This window comes from Lissotriton helveticus, chromosome 3_1, assembly GCF_964261635.1.
Source record: "Lissotriton helveticus chromosome 3_1, aLisHel1.1, whole genome shotgun sequence".
Taxonomy (NCBI): domain Eukaryota; kingdom Metazoa; phylum Chordata; class Amphibia; order Caudata; family Salamandridae; genus Lissotriton; species Lissotriton helveticus.
Window position 1 is genome coordinate 1,111,361,103 of NC_136061.1, and position 21,482 is coordinate 1,111,382,584.

The 21,482-nt window shown below is 44.6% G+C and overlaps 1 protein-coding gene across 1 annotated transcript in view; it reads right to left on the minus strand.

Annotated features, from left to right (window-relative positions):
* GALNT5 (polypeptide N-acetylgalactosaminyltransferase 5) overlaps positions 1-21,482 on the minus strand; it is a 249,518-nt gene that overhangs the window by 119,963 nt on the left and 108,073 nt on the right. The window contains exon 2 of the mRNA XM_078681713.1: positions 11,755-11,921. Coding sequence (XP_078537839.1) covers positions 11,755-11,921 — 167 coding nt within the window. The remainder of the gene's footprint in view (positions 1-11,754; positions 11,922-21,482) is intronic.

A 21,482-nucleotide genomic window follows, 5' to 3' on the forward strand; every position in this document is an offset into this window, starting at 1 on the left:
TCCAGGCCTGGCGCCTTTTCAGCAGCGAGGCCCAGGATTGCTATGTTGAGTTCTTCCAGAGTGAACCCATCCATCTGGGATACGCTTTCGAGGGGTAGAGCCAGTGCTGGTTCAAGTGGGTTCCCCGATTGATCCTGATCGGGCGTGCTGTACAGAAATTTAAAATGGTCCTCCCACACGGCGGCTGCAATATTTGCATCTACTGCCGCTGTTGGTTCGGCTGAACCGTGCTTAACGATCTGCCAGAATTTACGGGCATCTCGAAATGCAAGGGCAGCCGACATTTCAGACCAGTTATCCTGGTCCCAATCTATTTTAGCATTGCGGGTAATAGACTTATAGACCATCCGCTTATCCCTGATCTTACTAGGAGTTTTCCGGTTTTTAAGAGACCCCAAAAGGTCGGCCTTTGCTTTCCTGCAAGAAGCATTGAACCATGAGGCTCTTCTCCCCTTATTCTTTTTCGTCCTAGCCACTGGGTTCAATACTTCTGCTAAGTTGGAGCAAAGCTCGGAGTGAATATCCCCAAGCGCGGTGAACTTGTCGGGGGTGAGTGACTGAGGAATGAGGTCCACAACTTTTTCAAGGGCAGGGACCACTGCCGCATATAGCCTCTGGATATTTTTGGGGTTCTCCACTAGTCTACTCTTGGCCATCTAATTCTGCGTCTGTTGCTAGATGCAACTAGACCGACAGGAAATGCTAGATTTCCATCTGTGATAACCGTGGGCATTCCCTGGACAGCGAACCTCAATGACAATACATTATGGTCACTGTCAGTCCTTTTGACTATCGTAAAGTCCCTCACTTTGGCCCAATCCTTCATTGAAACCGGGATATAATCTATCCGTGATTCGTGCCCTGGTCTATTGAAGGTGGGCTGGGGTGGAATGTCTCCCTTGAGTCGCCCGTTACAGGCCCTCAATGAATGGGATAAAGTGAAAGATGTTATTTGAGTGGCTATGGGCGACCATGATTTTACTGGTGGGCTCGGCAAGGAGGGTATCTCCCAGAGATCATCCTCTTCGCTAATTACCCCACCCAAATGGTCCGGGAGGGGCTCATACTGGATGTTAAAATCCCCCCCGACTATAAGAGATGGGCAGAGGGTGACAGAGTCGAGGAACACAGCTAAGTCCTCAATTGTCCCCGAGGTGCCCGTAATTCCAGCCGGTCTAGAGTAAACATTTGTTAATGCTACTCTCGCACCAGATGCCCACTCCAAAACAACACACTGAAAATCCGGTGAGTTGGTTTCGAGATTTCTCGCCCTGCATCCAAGATGGGATCCTACCCAAATCAACAAACCACCGGACGGTCTGCCCTTTCCGCCCCATTTTGCTGCAATCTCAAAGGTAGCGTACCCTGTGCGGGACTGTTGTCCTCTAGCCCACGTTTCTTGGAACAGACATATGTCATATTCCTCAATGAATTCCACCCACTCTGAGGAATCTAATTTATTAGCCAACCCGGCAACGTTCCAGGAAAGTATCGAAACTATTCCGGGAGCCCCCGCCTTGTCACTAGGGTTAGAAACCAAGGGACACATGCTTGTCCTAGACTGGCTGTAGTTGGAGCAGGACAATCCCTCTGTTCCCATTAAGCATGTTACATACGACACCTCAGGAAGGGGATTATCTTTGTCGATTTGACCAGCTATGCCTAAGTTGGTAGTATCATCTTTTATGAGCTCAGTGAATGTGCCCCCGTGGAATAATCAACAGCCTGCTCCTCTATATGCCTGATCTCACCCGTGGTTTGGTTACAATCTCCAGGGAGATATTGTGGTGATGGTAGGGCAGAACGCAGAAAGGAGTGGGACGGGGAACAGTGTGAATATACCAGGGACAGTATGTCAGTAGCCCTGTGTTTTATTGGTGGAGCAGCGCACGGTGAAGCGTAAGGCAGAAAAAAGTGTAAGTGTGAGTCTACCAAGGACGGTGTATCAGTGGCCCTGTGGGAAAGTCAATCCACATCCTCGAGACATCCATATCTGTTCTGGATGGGTGCCCCATTCCACCCCCTATTTGTGTCTTGCCAGTAGTTGGATGTCCCACCCTGTGCACGGTTTCTTACCGGGATTATATTCCAATTTCCCCCCGTATTGGAATGAAAGCGCGGGGGATAAAAATAAGTTAGTTGTCTAGTTGTTATAGGTGAATTAGCTCCATGGCTGCTCCATGAATGAATGAAGTGCGCGGTGTTAGGGTCTTCGAATGAGACAATGACACAATCACCTGTGATGGACTTGTGCGAGGCGCCTATCCAAGGGACACGTCGCACCATGAGAATTGTACTTCTCAGGTGATTGGGTAATGGCCTGTTTACATTGAGCCAGTGGATTACCTTGTTCTTTAATGACCCAAAGTCCTCCTGCTGTTGGTATGAAATTTCTGGCACCCCCGTGAGCACTACTACATATGGTCTTACGTCTCGGGGAAGATCAACATAGCCCCTGTAGTGGTTTTTGAAATGTTTTTGTCTCTGTGGGGTGGAATGGTAAGTATTACGATCTTTAGCCCTCGGGACAGCCGTTGCTATTGGGGCTGGTGCAGATGGAGCCGGCAACTTATTTGCATTTCCCGCTACACTAATGGCAGTGGTACTTGCAGGAACCTTATGCCGAGGTTTCGGAATGGGTTTGGTCACTGGTGGAGCTGGTGGAATGGCGACCACTACTGATGGAGTGTGTGTCGCAACTGGTGGGCTAGTTGGTTTGCTGCCAGGTATGGTCAGGGTGGCAAGGTTTAGAATACTTTTTTCTGTCTCGAGAAGCTAGGTTTCTATTCGAGAGAGTCTTAATTCCAAGGGGGTTAGGAGTTTTTTTAACATTTCCCACACAATCGTTAAAAATTCCACATCCTTTCCTTTAATCGTACAAAATGGTACCCCACCATTCTCACTTTCAATTACAAGATTCTCATATTCCCCCATTGACTTTACAGGACTAGGTTCTGGTACTGAGGGGCAACTTTTTGCCAGGGAAAGGAGTGAGTGGGATGGTTGAGCTAGTACTTGGGAGGATAACTGAGCCTTTGCAACCTTAGCCTTTTTCCTAGAATAGGCGCTGATGTTGTTACGCTTCCGCTTCTGATTGGAACCCTTTAGGGAGGTAGAGGAAATCCTCGTGCTCGTGACCTTACACTTAGCAATTGGTATCGTCTCCAAAGGGGGCCCCTCCACCCCTCCCACCCCACACACTGATGGACTAATGATGGGGGGGGCTACACATGGAGACCCCACCTTCGATGCTGGGGCTGGAAGAGGTGCGACTAGTGGATGATGAATAACTGCCTGTGTTATAATCGGTGTTGGGCCCATTGTTCGGTCTGGTGTTTTCGCAAAGGCAAAATGACCCAGAGAGGATTTTTTTGTCATGGCCATCTCCTGTGATAACCTTCTAGCTGCATCAAGTTCAATGGAGACCCTATGCTGCATCTTACCGATATCCATATCTATGGCGGTGTTAGGTCTAGTAATGAAGTCATCAAGTGTTCCATTTTGCAACTTCCCCTTGGCTGCCCTGCTTCTGTACTCACGTGTGGACATTGCGCCTTATCCTCAGCAAGCACAGCTAACAGGTGTGTTTACAGCAACAAGAATGAAGCCAGGGGGTATAGCCCGGACCGGACTCTACCGTACTCGAACGGCCTCAAACGGCCCGCTCTTTGCCCGGTCTTCGCCCCGATCTCCGTCCCGCGCGCGTCCCGCGTCGCGGTGGAGGTTGCGTCTATAATGTAGTGTACGTGGAGGCGGTGGGCGTGGCCGCCGGGGGAAGAGGCACCAGCTGCGCTAACTGAGGAATGCTGGTCCTCGCAGTCCCCCGGTCGGTATCCTTCTCTTTAACTCCCAGCAGACCTCAACCCACGGCTTCGAGCTGGGAGCGATGTCAAGTTCTGCCGATTGCAGAACGCGCTCACACCAGCTGAAACGCTTGGACGGGGAGGCGTGCTATTCCCCAAGGCAACAGTGCAAAAGTGCGGTCAAATCCAATTTTGGGCAACAGAAGCAGTCTGTGAGCGGCACCCGCGAAGCGGGTGTCGCGAAAGGTTAAGAAGCGGGAGGCGGTGGGCGTGGCCGCCGGGGGAAGAGACACCAGCTGCGCTAACTGAGGAATGCTGGTCCTCGCAGTCCCCCGGTCGGTATCCTTCTCTTTAACTCCCCGCAGACCTCAACCCACGGCTTCGAGCTGGGAGCGATGTCAAGTTCTGCCGATTGCAGAACGCGCTCACACCAGCTGAAACGCTTGGACGGGGAGGCGTGCTATTCCCCAAGGCAACAGTGCAAAAGTGCAGTCAAATCCAATTTTGGGCAACAGAAGCAGTCTGTGAGCGGCACCCGCGAAGCGGGTGTCGCGAAAGGTTAAGAAGCGGGAGGCGGTGGGCGTGGCCGCCGGGGGAAGAGGCACCAGCTGCGCTAACTGAGGAATGCTGGTCCTCGCAGTCCCCCGGTCGGTATCCTTCTCTTTAACTCCCCGCAGACCTCAACCCACGGCTTCGAGCTGGGAGCGATGTCAAGTTCTGCCGATTGCAGAACGCGCTCACACCAGCTGAAACGCTTGGACGGGGAGGCGTGCTATTCCCCAAGGCAACAGTGCAAAAGTGCGGTCAAATCCAATTTTGGGCAACAGAAGCAGTCTGTGAGCGGCTAATCTATTGTTTCAATGCACATCGGTCCAGTAACACTGGATCTGATGGAGGCTACTTTTATTGAAAAAGTGCACATTGTGTATAAGCGAAATACCGTCACTCACATTCAGGGACGTGGATGACAGAAATGGACTGGCCCATTGCCCCATGCTGTATGCTGTTGTGAGCGGAAGCAAAGAATGACAGCAAAGCAGACCAATTGGTGAAGAGAGCTGAAAAAGCCCTTTATGCATGTATAAAACATCATATTTTTCTATAAAACAATAGCCCGGAAAAGGCTGGACCTAGAAAGCTCTATAGCCTGTTTAATCCCCCCTCTAATAATACTTAACACCTTCATCAATGCCACACAAAGTGCAAATAATACAATTTAAAAATATTGTACCACTTCCTCCTGATGATGATGATCTTAGAAAGCCCTCTTCATTGCAACAATACTGTGTACTACAACCACATTTACGATAGCAAATAAAATGTGAATCATACAATAAACTAAAGCAAATGCTAAAGTTGTTTCTCTAGTCTTATGGAAATGAACGGAATGATTTGTGATCGTGCTAAAGTAAGCAGAGTTTACACAGAGGTGTGTGGGTGTGAGGTTTTCCAAATCGAGTATGCTCGCCCTTTCTCACGTCCACTGTTCTCTGTGTTCTCTATCCGAGTTCCACGTATTTCATTTCATTTAGGGACATGATCCTTCAGACAGTTTGGTGATCATGCACTGCAGTGGCAATTTTCCCACTAGGACTCCAGGGCTCTGTGCCCTTTGTTATGCCAAGAGTGAATAATAATCGTGCATGAACTCTTGGCAAAATAAAAAGGAAATGCCGCCCAGCAGCAGTCTAAGACAGCTCTGCTAGAGAGAATGTTTGGTGTGTGGTACAGGCGCACGCAGGTGCCGTCACCAGCCATCAGAGATTATCTAAACCCTGGTCTCTGGTCCCTGGCACGCATCAGTGCCTCCCAATCTGTGAGCTGGTAAAGCGTCATAGCTAAAGTTAGCCATGGGCGTTGCAGGCTTAAGCCCTGCAGTGCCTATTCCCAAATCGTCACAACGTTTGGAAAGGGTGGGGTCAATGAGCAAAGACTAAAATCACTAATACGGTTTTAGTTTCAAGTCTCCAAAGTTGAAAGTAGCTGCATATGTCCAAACGAAACCTGCACAGCCAGCAAGGAACGTAAAAAATATTTCTAAATACCATATATGTGTGTGTGAGAGTGTGTGTCCATCAGAGAGTGTGTGTATATGTGAGCATGTCTGTGTGTCTATGTGTGAGCAAAAGTGAGAGTGTCAGTCAAGGAGTGAGTCAAAGGGAGGACAATGAGTGATAAGACGAGTGAGTACAAGTGAGAATGAATGAGTGAGGGAGAATTACAGGTAATGTAACTGAATGTTACTGTGTGTGAGACTGAGTGAGTCAGGTCTGAGTGAGTCTTAATGAGTCAAAGAATGAGTTAGACGGAGTGAGTCAGTGTGAAAGTGAGACTGACTGATTCATCCTGAGTCAGAATGATTGAGTCTGAGTCAGAATGAGTTTGAATGAGTGAATCTGAGTGGGTATGAGTGAGTCAGAGCTGTACTAAGTGAATCAAAAGAAGTATGACTGGGCAAATCAGTGAGACTGAGTAAGAATGACTGAGGCTGACTGTGAATGAGTAAGAATGAGTCAGAGTAAGATTGAGTGAGTCAGAATAAGGAATCACATTCCAGTCGGCCGTCCGGCTGGTTGGCCAGTCACTGCCTCTTTTCAGTCCTATTCCTGGCTTCTGTTGGAACAGGAAGCAGGATAGGCTACCCTGAGCCCATCGCAATGCTACAATGCAGCATTGTGATTAGTCTGAGCGCTGTGCATGGCCCTCAGATGGGGAATGGAAGCCTGGGCATGTTCTCCACCCAGGCTGTAATGCAGCCTGGGTGAAGAACATGCTAAGTGCACATGCATATTTGGCTGGATCCATAGGGCCCGGCCAAACATTTAGGAGGGTGTCACCACTCCTCCCCATGCACACCCCAGCCCCGCCTCACAAACCTGCCCAAGCACAGAAAAATAAAATGATATTAAAATTTTCTTTTTCCTTTTTTGTCATGCTGAAAGGCAGTGGGGCGACTCTCTTCCGTCTTACCGGAGGAGCCGCTCCTGAGAATAAGTGAGAGTTAGTGAGGCTGAGTGTGAATGAGGGAAGCTGATTGAGTATGAGTGAGTCACAGAGATTGAATCAGAAGGAGTGGGACTGAGTGAATCATGGAGGACGAGTGAGTCATGGGGACACTCAGGGAAACTAGGTGAGAAGGATGAGACTGAGCGGGAATGAGTGAGTCAGAGTGAAACTGAGTGAAGCTGTGTGTGACCGAGTGAGTCTGAGTGAGAATGAATCAACCAGAAGGACTAAGAATGATTGGGATTGAGTGAGAGTAACTGAGAATGAGTGAGTGTGAGTGGGTCAGAGTGAGAATGGATCAGACTGCATGAATCAGTGAAACTGAGTCAGAGTAAGTAAAAGTGACTGCAAGTGTGAATGACAGTAAACGGCTGAGACCGAGTGAGAATGAGTGAGAGATTAAGACTTAGTGCAAGCGAGTGTCAGCGAAACTCCCAAGTAAGTGGGTCAGTCTCACTCACTAGAATTAAAGTCCACCACTTTAATAGTCACCAGTCACCACTGAGAAATGGATTCTTATGTTGCATCTGCATGCTAACATATGTGCTTTCATGCTGAAAAAGGCAAAAGCAGGGCCATACTGGGAACTGAAACCGGCACTGGCAAACTGCTGGGCTGGCTCCCGGTGGTGGGGGGGGGAAGGGCATAGGGGTGTTGCAGCCGAGCTATTTAGTATCGCCAGTTTCGGCTGATTTTGTTACAAGGGGACGATATTGCTGGCCCCGGTAACAAAAATAGTCTCCCAGTGGCCCAAAACTGGCACCCACCCTGGTGGCCCACTGGGGAAACGCCTGGTGCCCACTACAGCCAGTCCGATTTAATTAATAAAACTAATTTCGTAGTGCGCCCTGCATCGCATTTTGCGATGCAGGGCGCACTACGAAATTTGTTTTATTAATTAAATTGTTTACTTACCTCCAATTATCCATATTCCGGTTTTTAGCATTTCAGCAGCCTCACCCTTTGGAACCCCGCCGGCACCTGGTGACAGGCTTTTTGAAGTGATGGACTTAGGGATGGGTCCGGACTGAGTGGTGGCATGCCCAGGGGAAGGGATGGCTGGCAGCAGCCATCTTGGGCTTCAGTGAGATCTGGAGTAACTAGAATGAGGTCAGCCTCGAGTGAGATGCTTGACTACCAGGGTGAGCAGCGCACCAGCAGCTGAGCAGCGCACCAGCAGCTGTGCACCAGTCTTGATTCTCAGTTTTTATTACATTTGCATTTTCTCTTCAGCATAGGGAAAGAAAGTAAGGGCAAATATGAGATTGTGGGTCTCCCACGGTGGGGACCATGCATCTGTCTCTGTGATTGGCACTACTCCAACTGGGGACACTAATACCCACATCATGCCATCCCTGGCCTCGCAGGAAGTCCTGATTGTTGGCTCGCCCTGCATGAGGCGCATGCACTGCATCCAAGGGGCTGGCCCTTGCCCTTTCGCCCCTACCCTACTATAACCTGACTAACTGATTCTCTGCGAACAAGTAAAACTTTGCACGCAGGAGTATTGTGGCCAGCCAAGGGACATTATATCCATGGTCTTTGTTTTTCAGACTCTTGATGGGAATGTAGATTGCTTTGGAAGCCTCCAATGAAGCTAGTCCATGAAAGGACAGCTGAAGCACCAGATTAAAAAATTGTCGACTGCAGCATTGAACATGGGTTGGTGAAATCCAGGCTTGGTGCCAGCTATCTGCAGTCACATGACTCCAAATGATGAAATAATTAATTGCACTTGTTTGGTGCTATTTGCACTGCTGACCTGCGCGCACATTTTTGCACTGGTCAAAGCAAATACTGATTTAATACTCGTGCATAATAGTCAGTTACCAATGCAAAATTGCTCAGCACTAATGCAAAACTGATAACCGCTCAAGCAATGTTTGTGACTGGGCACTAATGCCTTAAAAGCACTTTCCATGTTCACTTTGTGATAAGGCCCTACATATGGACTTGTGTCAGATAAGCTGTATCACTATGTATGCTTTAATTATGAGACTGTACTAAGCATTCAAAAATTCTAAGAATTGAAAAATCACAGGCATTACAACTATAAACATTAAGTCGCAATGTAGAAAGAACACATTGGAAGTGAATTAGTCAAGAGCAAAAAGCCACGTCTGACTGTGAATCTGTAGGAGTGGGGCATGAAAGTACGGTCATCTGGCTCCTATTGAATCTCACTGGAATTTATGAATGATTTGCAACTGGAATTGTGGTCACAAAACATTCATCTGATGTTGCCTCCCTGTAGGGAATAGCATCCCGTTTGAAAATTGTCCCAATGGTCTATTGAGAAGCACTGATTATGCTTTTGTTACAGGGGGCAGATATTGCAGCACTGGTGCAAAACCGGCCTTCAGCAACAAAAATGGCCCCCGTCACACAAAAACTGGCTTCTGCTCTTCTGAACCATTAGGAAAACACATCACCTGTGCCCGCTACGGCCAGTCCGGCCCTGCAAGTCATCCTTTAAAAAGAAATATTGCCATTCAGTGAATGCAAATCCACAGAAATAAGTCGGCTGTCTCTCACAGATCTCCATTCCTGCATTGGCAGCCATTCGTAGGAGTTGCAAAATTACTTCCGCTTCATATATATTAAGGAAGCAGGAAATTATTTGTGTTGCAAATAGGCTTTTTGTGATGCAACTGAGTGATAAATACATCAATCACATGACTAAATGAATATGGGGTCCCTCAACAGTCAGTTTAAGAAACACCTATCGCTTGCGACCCTACCTTAGTAATCTGACTCTACTTTTCCTATCCTGTAGTATTATTTTTTCTTGCTTGTCACCTTTTTCGGGCTCATGTGATTTGCTTTTGGGTACAGGCATTTTGGAAGACTGAACAGCGAACAAAAAACACAGTTTTTGTTTTGATCCTTAATATAAATCTTTCTTTATGCAGTAGACGGCCATTTAATTATATTAGATTTAAATGTTGTTAAAAAAAATACAAAACTTTATACCTGAAAATCAATGCGTCCGTTTCAAAGTCCCCTTTTAAATTATACCCTTGCTACCGTTTTGTACGTTTTACTTGAGCTTGGAATGGACTATTAAAGATCAGCACTAAAAGAACGAGAGAATGCTTTTAACAGCTTTCAGAACTGGGCACAGCAGAGTGGAAATTGCTTTACAAAACAACTCTAAAGTCAAAAGCCATGGAAGAAAGACTCGTTAGCATTCACGAGAACCCTTTCACGCGTTGGCACGCTGGCAACCTAGGAAAAACAGTCTAGCCCGAATTTCACTACTAACTGGGCAATGTACCCTCCATACTACTCTGCACACATTTTTGCCCTTTTACAGGCGATTTGCAGTTGCTAATGTAAAAGGTTTACCTTTCACTGTGACTGCCACACATTAACAAAGATTACCTAATCTGCGGACATTATGGCGTTGGACAAGTTCTGTGTTAAATTTATTGGACGTAATATTTTGATGATAGCTATTAAACGTGTTAATTGTGAGCAACATCTTGATTGTTCTTATAAAGTACCAGTAATATTGGTTCAAGTGATGGATCAGGAAATAATACATGCATTCCTTTTTTATTCCCTGAAAAGTATATTTGTATTTACACTGAGGTCCATCAATTGTTCAACTCCTGCCTAACTGTCCAATATTAAATACAAAGCTTTGTCTCATTCTCCGTTTGCAGATCCTCAATACATCTCTGCAGTACTTGTAATGGGCATTTGGAAATGTTGACTGAGATATCTGTCGCCTCGCGGAGACAGACGATTCTGCATTTAATTGTACTGTCCAGTGAGGGCTTGCCTTAAAACCTTTACACTTGCATCCGCCCTTGTGCAAGGTTATTTTCACTCAGCAAGTGGGTACCCACTCAATAGCTCTTGATAGGAGTGGTCTGCCATAAAGTCCCTCAACACCACAGCCATTGCTTGAGGTGGACAAAATATATTATTGGTGGGTGTTTAAAAATTTCTTGTACTGGGAATAATCTGACCACTGAGATATGTGTACAGTAGTTTATTTGTAGACGTTTGTAGTGGGTTACACTGTTCAGACTCAGCTGTGGGCCACACCATACCCTTTCCCCACAGATGCATTTATTGTATTTTTGTTTTTATTGTGAGTGTTTCTGAAGTGCAAACACAGCTGAGAAGGCCATTGAGGCATTTTACTTTCCAGTAGGAATATGTGCCCCCACATGAAGGGCTACAGAACATTATGGGGGTGATTACAAGCAGAGGCATTCATATTACACTGAAGCAGGGGAGAGGGAAATAATATTTGGCATAGTGGCATAGTTGGCATACATAAGGCATGGTGATAAGTATGTTAAAACGGTATTGAAGCTAATCTCGGGCATTAGCGTTGAATCTCCTGTCTGATTTACATTTTTGTGCATGTGTCTAAATTCATGGCTTCTAATGTCCCCACATTACTTTGAATTTGCAGTACTACGATTATAAACAGCTGGTCAGGCACATGAAAGGCAGTAAAATGACCAAAATAACTAATTACAGTTAGGCAGGAGAACATCTGAGTGGTGATGAAAAGGGGGTAGATACATTAATTCCTCTAAGTTGTAGTGAGCCCAGTATTTATTAAAAAAATGGTCTATCACATATTTGGCAAGCAAATATTCCATCAGTGCTATCTTATTGCGTTCATCGGATAGAAAAGGCTAATTTGTTTACAATTCTGGTGAAATAAAATACAAAAGCGGGTAGAGAAAAATAAATAATTCTTTACAAACATTCTAAAAACACAAGTAACTGTGTAGATGGTAAAATAGTGCATGGTTTCAATTGAAATAAGAAACGTATGTACTCAATCATCTCTTGTTTGTTGGGAATTTTGCAAATTAATTAAAAAAAATGGAATAAAAATGCTCCCTTGTTCGAATGGATGGGAATAGCAGCCAAAGAACAACATTAGGGTTTTTAAGAACACAAACGACATACATACCCTTGGTGCTGAAATCATCCACTAGAATAATCTCTTTGATGAGGTGGGGAGGAGAACGATTGAGTACACTCATGACGGATCGCAGAAGTGTAGACCAAACTTCATCCACAAAGCACATTATAATGCTGGTCGTTGGAAGGTCGTTATGAATGAGTTGTTCAGAACACCTAAAATATTAAAATAAAACATGTTTTAATTTCAATTAAAGTAATTCTTTTCAAAATGATATCTGTTTCAATTGTCCACAACTTCATCAGTTACTGTGGGCGGAATTCAATTACTTACTTTTAATGACATACATAAGTTTAGTGTTTCCCACGAAACTTCAGCCACTGAAGATGTAGCACTCACCCTGAGGTTAAATCAGAGTGGGAACGGAAGAGAAAGTTATTTTAAAGAGGTCCTACTCCTGTGCTCCTCCGAGTACACATGCAAAACAAGGAAAGGACAATGTTCCTCTATGTAGCCGGTGCACTAAGGGTTGCTACCTGGCAGGGGATCAAGTCGCTGGGAAACCTTAATTTCAGATCATAATGCCCTCCCACACCTGTTAGGGTGTTATGCTTCATTACAGGGCGCTCCTCGTCAGGCCGGGGCTGCAATGTCTGATGGGCCTGGTGGCTTCTTTAGCAGAGATCTTCAGATCTGAGGGTGCAGTATGTGGTGAGTGCATGAGGGCTAAAAATAGTGAATAGTGATGTGTGCAAGGTGTCTTAAAATAGGCAACGGATCCCAGAACTGTTTAATCAAATAAGGGTCCAGGACTAAGTAAAAGCAGTGGCGCTATCAGGAGGTCCTGAGGTACCAAGATAGCTTTATGTGTGCATGGTCAACATGGTTTGTGCCTGCGAAGCCCAAAAGTCGGGCAGCACTTCATTAGGACCTTAATAAACAATAGGTATGGGCTCCCTAGTGGGGCCGGGGGACTCCCCGCAGGTTGATGATGTCTGAATAAAGTGTGTCTGATCCCGGATAGGAATCAGTAAAAAGTCTCCACCTAGAAAGAGGAAAAGGGGGACAAAAAATAGAAAGAACGCGACATGAGAGACCCAAAAAGGTGTAGTGGCTGTGTCCACAGGTTTCATTGACAGCCTTATCGCCCCACAGGTATAGGTAAAGGTACAAATTGCTATAAGGGTACCGGGAAAAACAAAGGTCACCTGACCCAAGAGTGCTGGTAATCTAGTCAATTACAGTCATATACGCTGAAGATAATTAGAAACAAGGCGCACATAAGCATTTAAAAGACTATGGGCCCGATTATGATGGCGGTTTTCCCGCATCCTCCGGGCCGGCGGAAGCCACCGCTGGCCCGGAGGATGCGGGAAAACCGCTGCGGACTGAAAAACACCCCCCGCCAGATTAGGATGGCTGGGGGATCGTTTTTCAGTCAGCAGCTTTTCCGCCGCGGTCGGCTTCCGACCGCGGCGGAAAAGCTTTAACATGGCTGGCGGTGTCTATCAGACACCGCCAGCCATATTATGATGGAGTAAAATGTATGCTTTTCCACGGCGGCTTTTCCGCCGTGGAAAAGCATACGGACCTTCACCTCAGGGGCCCATTGCGGGCCCCCTGGGTGAAGGGGGGTGGGGGTGTGCACATGGGGGGTACCTATGGTACCCCCCTGCATTTGTGTGGACAAAGCAGCAGGCACTGCGCGGTGCCTGCCGCTTTGTGCACGCAAATGCGGTGCATACATTTTTAACATTGCGGCGGGTGCAGCTTCAAGCTGTTAAAAATACAGGATGTGACCGCCAGGGTGGCGGTCACATCCTATTTGCACAGGAGGGAACTCCGCAGGCCATGCGTAGGTTCCCTCCTACTCTATGGTGGCGGACGGACTCAGGTCTGTCCGCCATCATAATAGGCCCCTAAATATCAATGGTAGGCCAACAGGTAATAGATAAGTCAATACCCTTATCATTTAGAAGGGATTAACACAAAGCATCTTGTTTTGGCCCGATACTGACCACAGAACTACACTTAGGGATTACAAACGCGGATTAAGTTCCCTCTTCCAACATGGCCGCCGCGTTGGCCGTCCAGCCAAATCGCATCAGGTACTGTTTGTAAGTGTTGCAATCATGTGACCTGCATCACGATTAGAGGAACGCCTCCTCAGCGTTCCAGGTCATATGGAGGTGGGTAGGTCAGACGGCAATGTCTAGATCTCCCAATCGTATACATTTTTGTGCCACCTCCAGTTTGAACACGTTTCCTGGATTTTCTTGCTCCTCATCTCCTGTTACTTTTTACCGTGTCAAATGTCATAGTGTCAGCACATAGCCTTAATAACCTCACGGCTTTAGTACCCAAGGGTAGGGTATTATAGGATTCAATGTTGTTTTGTTTTGGTCACTTTGCGAATCAATCAAATGATAATAGTGCATGATATATCTGCATTTTTTATTTTCCTTAAAGGATCGGAACACACGCAACATTGGGGGTATTTTTCACCTTAGTGATATTATACTGCTCACTCGTCTCCCGCAACTGATTACAGTGCCACATATGATAGTGTCATCACATGGCCTTAGTAGCTTTATGGCTATGGTACCCCACGTGAAATATACCTTTAATGATCAGAACACATGCAGCGTTTGGGGCATTTTTCACTACAGTGATATTATACTGCACACATTACTCATTCGACCTAGTGACAAGAAGTGTACTTCGCACCATATCCTTAACAACAAGGATGTGAGAGTCTAGTCACGACGTTAATGGACATCTGGCACTTTGTTTTTAATTAATGACCATGGATGCTTCTTTCCATTTCCAATATAAGTGTCCCCTGTTTGACCGGGACCCTCTATCTCACCTAAGGAGCATTACTCTGCTCACTCACTATGATGCTAAAACACAGATTCTACTACCTCACGGGTGCAAGCCAGATCACATTATTGGATTTGATATAATCATTTGTACCATTCTCCACATGGTACCTCTACGTGTTGCGAATTAGAGCTTTTAATGAATGTCTGTTGAGCTTTGCACTGTGAGTATTGGTTACCTCAGTGTTCAGCCGTGCAGGAACACATCACTTATTACTGATGCACTTGTGAGTACACCTTTGCACCAACATGGTGGACCATGACCCTTATTTTTAATTATCTGTTGCATGTAATTCTCCACCTTGTGCTTTCCTCTCCTTTAGGTGGAACCGTTGGCCGAGATCCATTCAGGGATTGGCTGGTGAACATTGCTAGGCCATGCTTTATTAGAAGGAAGACCTGCAGCCCCAGATAGGGGCACAAAGTGACTTTTTTTTGGTCCTGACTAAGTGCTGCCAGATCCTTGGGCTTTCAAGGCACAAAACATATTGACCACATTTAACTAGTAGCTATCCTGGTACCTGATGAACACATGATAGCACCACTGTTTTACTTACTCCTTGTACCCTTCTCCTAAAGATATTTGTTTTTAGGATACCAGAGCCTATTTTAGTCACCACTCATCTCACTCATCTAGCGCCCTCACCTTCACTCCTCTATACGGCATCTGTGGATCAAAAGATCTCCGACCAAGAAGCTAACAGACCAATCATGCTTTGCAGCGTCGGCCTGATGAGGAGCGCCCAATGATGGAGCATGACACCCTAACAGGCGTGTGAGGGCACCAAGGTCTGACCTTCAGGCCTTCCTGCGACACGAGTAACAGCCACCTGGTTCAACACTTGGTGACCACTTGGCACAGGAAGAACTACCCTGACCTTGATAATTAGTGAGCTGCCTCTTGGGAGGAGCTTCGGTGTAGGACAATGTTAAAATATCTCGCTCTTCCTTCCCTCCTTTGATTTAGATAAGTAAAAGATAAGACATGTACTTTCAAGTTTTGCATGTCTTGGTAGTAACAAACAGCTAAATTAGTTTTTCATTACTGTGAGGCATACTCCTCTCATAGGCTAATATTGGGAATTATTAATACACTCTTAAGCTGTAATTCCTGATTAGAGAGGAGTAGATGTGTCATGTTTTATATTTTTTGACAGGTAATGATAAATCCTCTTTACTGGTAAAGTTGGATTTACCATTACTATTTCAGAGTTCAGTAACAAAATATCGACAACCCAAATATCATGGCACATAAATATTGTGTCAGAAATATCAAATAGAAATATTGTTATCCTATACTTAGAATGCACATAACATAAATATCCCCTCAAAAATCGTTATACACTAATATTGAAGAGAGAAATATTGTTTTAACAAATATATATCATTAAAAATAATAAACATTAAACATATTAACATTTAAAACTAATATAAATAAAATTAAATATATTCACACAATTAAAATATATATATATGTTATACTTATTCAAAAAACCTCATGTGTGCAACTTTATTTAAAGATGTGTATAATTTATTATTTAAATTATAATTTAAGATTATATATTATAATTTACTAATTGTAAACTTTAACATTATAATATGTATATATATATATACAGACACACACACACACAATAAATTACAAACATAACAAATAAACCAGAAACTTTTTTTAAAAAACATGGCAATTTAATTGCACATCAAAAATAAAACAATATGAAAAATTGCATTTTACTAAAAATATATTACATATTAAAAACATTATTATATAAAAATATTAGAATGTTAAATAAAAAACATCATGCTAACATGCATTTAAATAATAGAAACAGAAATATAAAATAGGAGGAAAAAACAGGAAAAATACATATACTATTCCCACTCCAATGTCGGCAACAGTAGGGAAAGCGCTGGACTCAACAGGGGTAACATTTACTACTCCTGTTCCAGGGTGCGCAACAGTAGGGAAAATGTTGGATTGCTGAGGGATAAAATGTACTATTCACACCCACTCCAGTAGTGCAAAGGTAGTGAACGGGTTTGGCTAAGGAGGGATAATAATTAACTATTCCCACTCCAGTCGGTGCAACCGTAGGGAAAGGGTTAGATTGTGAGGGGGGGGTATAATTTACTTTTCCTACTCCAGTCTGTGAAACAGTAGGGAAAGGATTGGATTCAGGAGGGGTAAAATGTACTATTCCTATTTCAATCTGTGCAACAGTAGAGAAAGAGTTGGATTGCAGAGGGGTAAAATTGACTATTCAAACTACAGTCTATGCAACACTGTTCCCACTACAGTCTATGCAACAGTAGAGAGTAGTTCACTTTAACAAATACACTTTTTTAATAAATACATTAAATAACAAGAAATATAAATATAATATATACATTAAAAATGTTAACAAAATCATATATTTATTATAATGTTTAATACATATTTTAAATTAAAACAAATATTATTAATATAACTAAAATACCAAACTATATTCTCACAATCGTAACAACCAACAAATATAATGTTATTTACAATTAAAAACATAACACAATTAACGGGTAATATAATGAATAATATACTTTTATTATAACTTAAATAACTTCCTGCCCTATATCTCAACACACACCTAAATATATCTTAATAATTATAATAATTACAAATTGTACAGAAGTTATCAATTAAACAAATAGTAAATAACTTATAATAAAATAATTATATTTAATTAACTCCCCACCCTTCATCCTAAAAAAGGAACAACATGCACATAATATATAAATGAAAAAAGATCTTATTTACATGATTCAGCAGGACCTATCTTTTTTCATTAGCTATTGACCAAGATGAAGAGAGGAAAAAACACACAAATTTGAAATGGTAGACCTGGCACCATTGGCGTGGGTCTCCCTTCCATTTTTGCTGTTGCCTCATGTGTTTTTGCTGGTGTTAGATGCTTTGGGCACTGTGCCACTGCTGTCCAGTGCCACAGTGCAAGTGCTCCCTATGGTAAATTAATGTATGGATTAGTGATTCCATAATTGGCTTGTTTGGTTTACTTGTCAGTATTGTATTGTATTGAAGATTTATATAGTGCAGACTGTCACCCTACGGGTATCCTGGCGCTAGACTTAAGAGTAGTCGTCACCTAAGCTAACAGTGGAGGGTCTAGTTTTCCGCCCTTGGGAACAACCAGGTTTTCAGATTCTTTCTGAAACAGGTCAGAGAGTTGGCCTGTCTAATGGTCTGAGGCAATTCATTCCATAGGCGTGTGGAAAGGATCTGCCCCCATCCTGGTTTTCTTGAATCTGGTATTCATTATCAGATTTGCATTGGAAGAGCGAAGCTGCCTTTTAGGGTTATACCAGATAAACCTCTCCTGCAATATGACTGGGCCCCTGCAAAATATATTGTGGTGCTCCCAAATATAGGGCATTGCAGTAGCCCAGTTTGCTTAGAATTATGCTCCTTACTACAAGAGAGCGGGTATCCTTGGGCAGCAACGGGAGGATCTACCATAGCAGGGAAAAGCAGACGCTAGCAGTTTCATTGGCCTGGGACTCTATTTGGAGGTTATCATCCACCAGAACTAGCAAATTATGCACCGTTTTAGCAGGGGCCAGGGGATCATCCTCTGGGGTGAGCTTAAACTCCAGCATCGGATGTTGGGACATGTTGGTGGGAGAGCAGAATACCATCTCTGTTTTTCCCCCATTAAATCGCAGGGAATTTTTCCTAAGCCAGCCCACAGTCTGGCGCATACACTCCTGGAACATATCCATAGACACCGCTTGTTTCCCTTCCAGGGAGAACACCAATTGGGTATTGTCCGCATAGTTGGCCAGGTCAATACCATAGGATTTAATTATGGCGAGTAGGGGGCGCCAATAGATATTGAAAAGAATGGGGCTTATCGCAGATGCCTGTGGTTCTCCGTGGTGTACTGGAGACTTGCTGGACGTGAACAGCATCATAGTCACAGCCTGTTGCCTCCCTGATAAATAGGATTGTAACCACTGCAAGGCCTGTCCTTTCACCGCCATATTTTTTAGTCTTTCCACCAGTACTGTTTGGTTCACCGTGTCGAATGCGGCCGACATGTCCAGTAACACTAGGACAGTAGAATCTCCATTGTCTGCATGCATTCGCAGACTGTCCATTACGGTTGCCAGGGCAGTCTCAGCACTGTGGCCTGGACAGAAGCCAAATTGATCCCTATCTAGCAGATGGTTATCCTCCAGATAGCATGACAGAGTCTTGCTAACTACTTTTTCTTGGATTTTAATCGGATATTGCAAGAGAGAGATGGGTCTGAAATGTGGAGTCTAAGGAGGATTTTTTAAGCAGAGGAGTCACTACTGCCTGCTTCCATGCCTCCGGAACCACTCCTTCTTCCAAGGACTGTCAGCAATTTTGCCGCAGCCATGGAAGGGTTTCCTGCCCAAATTCTTTCCAGATTCTGTGTGGCAGAGGGTCCAGAGGACAGCCCGAGGTGACACTTTGGGCTAGGTTGTTAAAGAAGTCCTCAGTGGGAGCTTGAAAATATTCCAGAGAAGTATCTACCCTGGTCCTTTCCTCTGGCTTCCCAGGCAAATCATCTTGATCATTGATATTATTGGGATGAATATCGCCGACGATTTTAGTGATTTTTTCTTCAAAATGTGAAGCAATCTCATCACACAGTTTGAGATGGAACCACCTTGCTGCTAGTGCAAGCTGGGCGAGAGAGATCCCTAACGATATTAAAAAGTGCTTTTGAACTGTTCGAGGCATGCAGAATAGATTCAGAATAGAAGTCTGATTTTGACCTGGCAATAGACTCCTTATATCTGGCCTGTGCTAGTTTCAAGTCCTTCCTGTCCATCTCCGAATAGGTCCTTCTCCATTTTCTCTCAGGCTTCTTACCAGTTGATCACAATGATTTCAGCTCCTAGTTATACCAAGGAGCTGAGGCTTTCTTTCTGTTTTTGAGTCTTTTTACTGGAACTAAATTGTCCAAGGAACTAACTATATAATTGCAATATGCTTGATTGTTTTCCCCAACGGAGTCAGAAGGGATAAAAAGTTTCTGATTCGGGACTGTCAGGTGTATCTTATTTTTTACTAACTTAGCCCACTCTCTTCCCTTTCGGGAGGTTGTCGAGCGATTGTTATTATCCTCTAGCCAAGGTATTAATATATTGAAGTGGATTAGAGAGTGATCAGACCAGCTTTGAGGCAGTAAATCAACTATCTTGGTCTCAGCCTGATTGGCCAATAAGACATCTAGGACATGCCCTCCTTGATGGGTTGGTTTTTGTACCAATTGGTGTAGATTGGGATTCCCACCTTTGCTTTAAATCTTTCAAATGGTTATCTAGAAGCCGGTTGTCCCATAGATTGAAGTCCCCTAGTAGATCATTCTAAATAGGGTTAGGGTCAGGTTGGTGATGGTGTCAAGTAGTGCTTGATAATGGGTATCTGATCCTGGAGGTCTATCGCAGACCATACCGGCGATTAGACTCCCTTTGGCCTCCTGCAGAGAAAAACCCAGTAGTTCCACCCCTATGACCTCCTCTATCTGAAGGGGTGCAAAGCCCCACTTTTCCTTAAACATCACCCCAACTCCTCCTCCTCTTCCACAGCCCTCGGTTTATGGCTTATTTTATAGCCTTCTGGGCAAGCATAGACCAGTTCCACGACTGAGTCAGTACGAGTCCAAGCCTCTGTAAGAAATAGGACGTCTAAGTCACATCCTCTACCATATTAGACACCTCAATGTGGTGTTTTATCAGGGATCTGCTATTCATCAACCCACAGTTTAAGAAGTTATTCTCACCGCTCATGACAGCTAGATGTTGATGGTTACCCTCAGACCCTAGTATAGTGCACTGAGTGTGCCCAGGTCTTGTAATTCCAAATGCTGCCAGTGGGCTTGCAGCACTGGTTGAGCCACCCACAGAAGCAGCCTTGTAAAATGTGTCTAAGGTCTGCCATTGCAGAGCCTGAGTGCCGTCTGGTACTGTCATGCTGACTGGGCAAGTGCGCCCACTTGCCAGTCCCTAAACCTTCCCTTCTTCATATCAGACACCCCTATGGTAGGCCCAAGGGCAGGGTGCATTGTAAGTATAAGGTAGGACATGCCCTGGGGTGTGTGGCATGTCCTAATTGGGAATTACAGCCATTTTTGTTTTTCACTATTGCAAGGCTACCTGTTCTCCATAGGCCAGAATGGGCAGTTAGATTCTTACATCTTATAATCCTAACTGACTCAGGGAACACGGTAGAAATTCGAATTTAGTATGCCTGAACTCAGAATAATAAAATACATATTTTGGGAAGCTGGTTTTAACTTTCTATGTTTGAAAATACCACTGGGGGATTCCAAGAGACAGAATGAGTCAGTCCAGTGGTGAATAGAGAGAGCTGCATTTAGATGGGTGGGAGGAGCTGCACCTTGGACCTGAATAGGGCTGTGCCTGCCTTCCACAATGCTGGCTCCACCTCCTGTGATGCGGCTGATGTCTCTGCCCTGCCGGTGAAAGAAGAGAAGGAATCTTGTCAACAAAGTGCTCCAGGGCTGTGCTTTCTCTCCACAATGCTGGCTCCACCTCCTGTGGGGCATCTGATGTTTCTGCCCTGCACTGTGAAAGGAAATAAGGAGTCTTGTCAACAGAGGGCTCCAGAACTGGTTTGGACTGGGCAAAGGCCCCTCTGCCCTCAGAGGACAAAGGATTTTGGGGTATAAATATTGGGAACCTGATCCCAGGAAATTAGATCACTTTTGGACAAACAAGAAGAAACCTTTACTGAGGAGAGTAACCTGAAGAAACTGAGGAGATACTATCACTAAGCTGAAGTGCTGCTTGGGGGATTGGCCTGCAGTGGTTGACTGACTGCCAAAGAAAAGAGAAAGAACTTTGTGT